We start from the raw sequence: 7,998 nt of genomic DNA, 5'->3' as shown, positions 1-7,998 counted from the left end.
CAGCACCAACATAACAGCAACGTATATGCATTTGGCAGACACTTTTTTCCAAAGCTGACATTGCATTCAAAGAATACATTTTAACAATTCATGTATTCCCTGGGAAAAGAACCATGATCTTGCTGTAACAATACAAAGAAATAGATCAAATCACTTTCAAAGCTCACAGCAGCAACACTATCTCAACTGTTAGCCCAAAAATCTCTGTGATTTTGGACATGACCCTTTAATGCAGACAAGTGCATGAAATGACAGAAGGTATTAGACTACAGTTACAGCACCTTTAACTGTTCAGTGTGAGAACATGTCTTTATACATCTAAGGAAGTAAAAATAATTTAAAAGTGAGGAAGAGATGGCAGAGGTTATTTTAACATTACATTTCTGGCACTACTAGATTGAAAAAAAAAAAAGAAGTATTTAAAATAAAAAGATTTTTCAAATGGATTTTGCTTGTTCTCTATCTACTAAGGTCCTGAATTTCCAGAGTATAAATTATTGTAAATTACACTATTTACTACTATCAAATTATGTATTCCATCATGATAATTTAATCGAGAGAGAGAGAGAGAGAGAGAGAGAGAGAGAGAGAGAGAGAGAGAGAGAGAGAGAAAATTTTGTTCCCACTGTTTTTTTTTTTTTTTTTTTTCTTTGAAAAGCAACAATATAATAAAACAATTATTACAATAATTGTAATAACCATGGCATATAAATAGATAAACTGTTTTTAAGAAAGGTGGAATAAAAGTCGCCTTTGAGGTCTGCTAAAAAACTGAAAAACTGAACTGAAAATAAACGCTACAATTTATGTTTATTCCCATACACTGAGTTATGTTTAGAGGTTGCTCAGTAAGAGTCTTAAGTCTATAGTGTCAATGAAAACTTTAAGTGCCTAATATGGCAGGAAAGTACAGTACATGCATTCATAGAGTGTCAGCAATGTTTCAGGGACGTGTAGCAGAGATCTTTCCGTCGTGAAATCATCAGGCTGAGTCTCTAGTACATTACTGCTACAGAAAGCCCAGAAATGAACATAACAGAACTTGAACTCGAATTAAAATTCTAACTGTTGATTTGGCGGCAAAAAAGATCACCTTTTACGAAAATTAAATGGACTGAAAAACATTCATCTGTGACACCGATCTTTTACTTTTATTCTCATTCAGCTAACAGTTGTGACACTTTTTTCAGTTTTATACTAACTACAGAGCAGAACTAGAAAAACCACATTTTATAAGCTTGCGTGAGTATGTTCCACGTTGAACAACGATCCTACGCCGTATAACATCAACTATTTAAATTTTTGCATTGCATGCTTAAATCATTAGTCGTGCTAGCGTGTCTATAGTAAATTAAGCTTTTGGTATTTCGATCATTCACTCGTTTTTATTTATTTATTTTAGTTGTAGTTATTGTTGCGTTAATGTTATTAACGGGGTATAATGAAGTCGTGTACTGCTGTTCAGTGTCATTTTTGTTGTGATTTCTGTGTCGTTTTCACAAGACAATATTATTCGAAATTCGGACGGGTTCGGATAGCCTAGATGTTTGAACCGACACTGACAGTTAATATTGATAGAATCTGGCGATTTGTTATCCAGTAGCAAATTCAGTATTAACTACTGCTATGATTCCATCAATCAAATTTCAAACACCACACACACACACACACACACACACATATATATATATATATATATGTATGTGTATATATAGTGCAAAGTGCAATGTAGCTTTTCTCACACTAGACATCATATTTGGCGTTTATAAAACGTCTTCTTATATTAATAACACCGGCCACCGATGTATCTTGGCTCTTAAAAGGGGGTTCTCTGTGTGTCAGGGTACCAGCGTTCGTTCCTTTCCTATAAATTTACCCACAGCTGAAATGCCAGTTGTTTGTCATTGTGATATTATAGACGGTAACTATTAGTTTTGTGTAAAATATTTGTAATTTATATTCCCCCGTAAATATTTAAAGTTATTTTCTCAGCAATTAATTCCTAACTGATTACATACAATTTGGAAATTATGTACTTTTATCATAGTCTCCGTTTTCCGTGTGCACATTTCGTGTCAATGAATGCCAGTGTTAACCAATGCAGAGGTGCTCTTTACTCCCCCACAGTGATGGGGACAGCAATGACCAACGCTCCAGCGCGGGCGAGAGGCCTTTGGGTGTCATATATAGGAAGAGGAGGAAAATGGCTTCGTCATGAAGACGTGTTCAATATACGGCAGTTGTTTCAGCACTGCAAGTCATTGAACATGTCTTCTCCCACTGAATTTTATTTATATGCACCAGTCATGCTACTACTTTGTTTAAACCAATTTCGTATAAACCAAGTACGGCGCTTTATTTAGTTCCTGTTTTTCTGCATTTGTTTGAATCCATTTTAATAATCGATTCAGTAATATTTTTTTTTACAGAAAGAAAACGTACAAAATAAAGTATTATGATATGAAAGCCATAATGTTTAGGCTACATGAAGTGTAACTGTAGCTGTATTAAGTTTAGTTGTAATGTTACCGTTGTCCTGCAGGTGATTGCAAGAAACTATGCTTACCAAAACGCTTGTGGATCTACGACGATTTTCAAGTACCTTTTATAGTTTAATCATAACTTCGGGAAACATACGCGTAATGTAACTCTAAGGTTATTACTCTTATTGTTTTTATCTGCTTAGGCTTATGATGCTTTTGAGAAATATGACCCAGACCATTTATCAAATGCAAAAGAAAAAAGGCCTATACATCGCTTGTATCCGTTAGAATAGTTTTAAAATTATTTAACTAATAGTAGTAGGCCTAGTAACAATAAAAATAATCGCGTCAAATATTATGCAAAGAGTTTTTGATTATGCACAATACTCGAAGATTTGTATCTGTATGCTGAGCCGGGGGGGTTGCAAACAAGCTTCAGCTATCACAAATATCATCACAAAACTCATCACAAATGCTGTAAGCAAAATGACTGTAAAACCTTTTTAAGAAACTCGTCTATCGAGGATTATCTATATCTAAATATATTTATATAATCCTAATATATATATATCCTAATATATTTTGCACGGTGTGGCACTGATCCAGCATCAACACAGATAGCATCACTGGAGGCGCCAAATGCGGACAAGCACCATTACGCTCAGTAGCGCACATGAGAAAACAGCAAAATGGCCTTATCACTCCGTGCAGAGCATATTGCGTGAAACACTCTTGCTGGAAATATTTAGACGTTATAGCACTTTTTTGCCGCTAATTTAAAGTGGACATAAATGCACTGAAAACCCTAGGCAGAATGAGCAGAGAAAAACACTTTGTTAAAGAAATCTCCGTATATCTTTGCGAGAATTTGAAGTGAAATTAGGTTCTCATAAAAGACAATAACGATATTGACTTCAGATGGTTTTTATGCAATACCTTTATTTAGCATATTTACACATGAATTTATAAAAATATATAACTAAAGCTTTCTTCATATTTACATTAACAATTTATTACTTTGTTCACATAGGGTTTATTTAATGTACAGGTCTATGTAATGTATTGTCATTCTTTAAAAATTCTTTTGTACTGATGCCTGATTTAGCTTTAAGACAAATCTCATTTTGCATCCGGTATACTGTCGCTGTCATAAATAGAATAGAGAAACCCAGTCTGACAGTATAATGGTTAAACAGCCAACCACCAAACAACGCAGCCTGGAGACAGTTATAGTTACAGTAAAGAACAAAGTCGGATACATTCATTCGGCTTTACAAAGATCTTATTCTCAGAGAGTGCTGGCCACGGGCTCGAACAGGACAGCACCGTCGAAAGATGTGCATTGGTTGAACTTACGGTTTGGTTTGCTTTCTTGAAATGCGATCATTTCTAAACTGATGTATCTGTGCTGTTACGAGGATGAGGTAGAAAGGCTGAGTCCGTGTATATTGCTCAAGGCTTCGTGCTGCTGCTTGCTTAGGGGACTCGGTGGTTTTCTGTCTCCTGTGGAGGACAAACAGGAGAACATATTTAGAGAGAAAACAAGTCGTAACTCTCCACACATCCAATCACGCATGTTTTTGTGTAGTGTAAATCTATGGGGTCGGGGCATGTTCAAAAAGACGGTTCGATTTTCAAAAATAGGCCACTCTGTTAAACTTGATGTAAAATGCATTCACTACAAACTATTCTGAAGTAGAAGTTTTGAAATCTCATTTGCATATTTACATATTACAAAAACTGACTAATATGTTTCATTATGGTTACGTTTATTTATTTAGCATTTATTACAAAAAATAAAATAAAATATTTGTAATCTTCTGCTAAAGTAAGCTAAAACGCATTGCCAACGACATTAATCAATAGCAGAAATGCATTTACATAGGCCTGTTAATGAGGCCAACCATTTATTTATATTGGTGAACATATAGGCCGCAACTCAGAATACTTACACCGCTCACGTTACCCTACATGACCTCATTCTCTCTCAATTTTATGTGCATGCCTAATGGTTTGGTTGAGAACAATAGCCAATCAGGCTTCTAAATGAAAGTTGGAACCGATTTTATTTATTTCCCCAGGTGTTGTTTTTCTTTTCTTTTCTTTTCTTTTCTTTTCTTTTCTTTTCTTTTCTTTTCTTGTCTTTTCTTTTCTTTTCTTTTCTTTTTTAGCACTTAGAAAGTACCGTGAATAATAATATAAATCTAGCCACCAGAAGTATAAAGGTGTATAAATATCTTAAAAAGGTTAGTAAATTGCCAAAAAACTAAGTTTGAAGTCAGTTAAGATGTCCATGGAGACTTCACTCTACAAGCAAATATGGAGTCGATAATGGACAACAGTTGAAATATGACTGATATCAAAGTATGATTGTGCATACCATCTCGCAGTGCATGTTTGAACGCCATAGAAGAATGGATGTCACTCGGGTGCATCGCTACGCCACCGCTAGGGTGGGGGAGGCTGGTGCCCTGGGCCTGCCAGTGATGCCCTGGGCTCACATAACTGCCTGCTGGACCACTGTACACGCCATACTGGTTGGAGGGAGAGTATGCGCATGCTGGGACATAACTAGACAAAGTCGACGAAGGCTGAAAGGTTAGGAGAAAAACAAGCACATTAACACTGCGCAAGCAGAGAGAGAAAGAGAAAAAAAGATAAGGTAACACTTTGTATTTCCGTGTTATGGCTACATTGCATATAAATATACGTGCAACAGAATTTTTAGTAACAAAGTGCATAAGCAGCTCTATAAAACGAGTTATATTTTAGGTGGGCTACGCCGTTTTTTTTTTTTATTTTTTTATTACACAGTACTTATTTATGTAATTACAAAATAACATAAAAGATAACTATGACATCCAGACTCATTCAAATGATTTCTGAACAGAGTTTGTATCTGAAACAATAAAATAATTGCTACGATACCTGAGGGTATTTTATGTCTGCATCAATAGCTGATTTGTCTATTCCATTGACTCCATGAGCAGAGGGAAATGTCGCTCTATTCACACTACCCCAGTCCTCCATTTTTGGTGCGTATCCTTCAGCGCTAGCAATAGCTAGAGGGAAAAAATATTTAAGTGCATTTTAACTTTCTGTTGTTGTTTTTTTTTTCTTTGTTTTGCAACTAAATCAAAATTAGTCCAAGCAGTATAATTACCTATGGAATTAATGTCAGTGATAATTTCCCTTGTAATTGGATGATTTAAATTATCTTTAACACACATTCGACACAAATGTGCAGCACATTTAAACTTGATAAAATTCACGCATGCATATTTGCTTAAATGGATTTTAAAATATATATATTATCATCAGTTATTCAAAGTGACAATACATAAGTTATATATTCTTAAATATAAGAACATATAACACATTCTAATACAGTATTTTCAAAAACATGTTTATAATAATGCATATTACAGTGAAATGTTCTATATTTTGGGTTACATAACGCGTGGATTTATTCGTTATAACTGATAATTTGGGAATAAACACAGTATTTATATACATAATTTAAAAAACAACCTTTTTTAAAAAATATCTGAAACAGTGTAATTTGCTCAGTTTGGAGTGAGAAAATCATCTAAAAAAATTGTCTAAAAAATCATTGAACATAAATACATAACACATTTTCAAAATCATTTTATGGGTTTAAATAGGTAAAAACAGCTATTTAAGGTAACAATTGCAGGTTACCCATTTTTACAGTACCGAGAACCCAAAGGCCTATTTGGTTATTCGTATATGCGCAAGAATACGTCCTGATAGCTCTGTTTTCTAAATTTCATGTCAAAATTTTAAAAAACTTTACGTACCTTTATCTATAGTTTCGAAATTCAGTTTTTGCATTAGACCACACACTAGGTTATTGCATAGGCCTCGTCAGTTTGCTTTGTGTATGCACCGCAAATCAAACTATAATGAGGCCTAATGTAACCGTTTGATGTACAGTTAAGATTTGTCTAAACCTATAGACGTACAATGAATCTCACCTGAAGGATCCATGAAAGCCCGAATACCCAGTATATTGCTGACCGTGTGCGCTGAAGGCCAACCTCGAGAAATGCTTACATGCCCACCCGTGACAGGGACACCGGGAGGATTACTCATTTTGGTCCCGGAAGGAGACATTGCATTGGGGTATGAATACGGGTATATATGGTTGTAGGAGAGGCTGGACTGCGGAGGTGCTTGCTTGCCGTTTTCATATTGGTTCGGCTGGGAGAGGTTTCCAATCTTGTTCCTTAATATCCGGCTGATGGAGCTGACCGAGGGAACGTTGTACTTGTCACATACTCCGTCCGCGAGAAGACGGTCCCGGATCTCCCATGCAAAAATTCCCGGGTCTCCTTGTTTGTACTCCCGTATGTTTTTTACTACATTTGGCGTCGTAACTCGTGGTTTGCTGCCACCGATTGCGCCTGGCAAAATGGACCCAGTTTCGTTGTATCTCGCAAGGATTTTACTCACACAGCCGTGGGAGACCCGAAGCTGTCTGCTTATGTCACAGGGTCTGATGCCAAGCTGGGCTAACTCCACTATTCGTAATCTTATTGCATTGGGCAAAGGACGTCCATTGACAAAAACTCCCCCCAGCTGGTTCACCTCCCCGTAGGTTTGCTCTGTAAGAAACAAAAGGCGTTAAACTTACGCTATGGAAAACAAATGCCGTAAAACAGCATGGCACATCATGTACATATTCAGTGGCTTAAGCAAATCGAGGATTTTTCCATGAACATGGACATCTTTTCTACTTACTCCAACATTTTTAATACTCGAAATTTTCAGTAGAGATAATGAATATTGTTGGCCTAATAAGACAGTCGTTGAAAATTAGGCACCGTACAGTAGCTTTACTCGAATTATTTAAATATTAATAACCAAAAGCAAACATTTGTCAATCCAATCTGGGGCTTATCGTTACGGTTATTTCTGGTCTAAATAAAAAATCTCTCTGCAAAATAAGCATGCCGATGTGAACGAGATCTCACCCATTTGCTCTTGCGATGCGTGTCTTTAAAACTGTTCCCCTCAATGGCTGAACTCTGCAGCATGCAGTAGATTTGTGATGTTCAGAAGACTTCGACAAACTTTTGTCTATTCCGGCTGCAAAACTTCTACATGCCAAACTTGTCTAGGGTAGAATGGGATACGAGTGATCCTCTCCCGTTAAAGAGGGATTTGTCTGATCCCGCAGGGTGAAGTTTGCTGGAGTTAATTTGACGCGTCCTACACGTCAATCTAACTGGTTACGCGGAGAGCGATGGGTTGATTTCATTGGTTCAGGATTCTTCGGGTAGGCTGCACGTGTGCGCGTACCATTCAGTATGCACAATTTAACCTTTTCAACATATTAATTCAGATTAGAAGGATAGAGCAAAGCTTCGTTTAAAATTGACGCATTTCCAACACTGATTATACGTTAAGCAATATGTGCGATTATGGAATATAGAAAGAGGTGGTCTAAGTAGCAGAAGAGTTGTTTAGGCACCAACGTTACGGGAAGTGT

General features: G+C 36.4%; 1 protein-coding gene across 1 annotated transcript; it reads right to left on the bottom strand.

Annotated features, from left to right (window-relative positions):
• Positions 1-3,424: 3,424 nt before the first annotated feature.
• Positions 3,425-7,731, bottom strand: pax1a (paired box 1a). Its single transcript, XM_051132755.1, has 5 exons — positions 7,481-7,731; positions 6,482-7,111; positions 5,412-5,545; positions 4,864-5,074; positions 3,425-3,986 (listed from the first exon to the last, which is right to left on the bottom strand). The coding sequence occupies exons 1-5, from the start codon at positions 7,482-7,484 to the stop codon at positions 3,895-3,897; spliced, it is 1,071 nt and encodes a 356-aa protein (XP_050988712.1). The 5' UTR covers positions 7,485-7,731; the 3' UTR covers positions 3,425-3,894.
• Between the last annotated feature and the right edge of the window lie 267 nt (positions 7,732-7,998).

Source organism: Labeo rohita, chromosome 17 (assembly GCF_022985175.1).
Source record: "Labeo rohita strain BAU-BD-2019 chromosome 17, IGBB_LRoh.1.0, whole genome shotgun sequence".
In the NCBI taxonomy this organism is placed as follows: Eukaryota; Metazoa; Chordata; class Actinopteri; order Cypriniformes; family Cyprinidae; genus Labeo; species Labeo rohita.
This window is presented reverse-complemented; position numbering and strand designations above follow the sequence as displayed.

Excerpts from the sequence above, each read along its gene's own strand:
- pax1a (XM_051132755.1), bottom strand. Across the intron at positions 5,075-5,411 it reads CAGACATAAAATACCCTCAG|CCTTCGTCGACTTTGTCTAG; the intron begins GTATCGTAGCAA and ends CTAACCTTTCAG. Across the intron at positions 3,987-4,863 it reads CAAACATGCACTGCGAGATG|GAGACAGAAAACCACCGAGT; the intron begins GTATGCACAATC and ends TGTCCTCCACAG.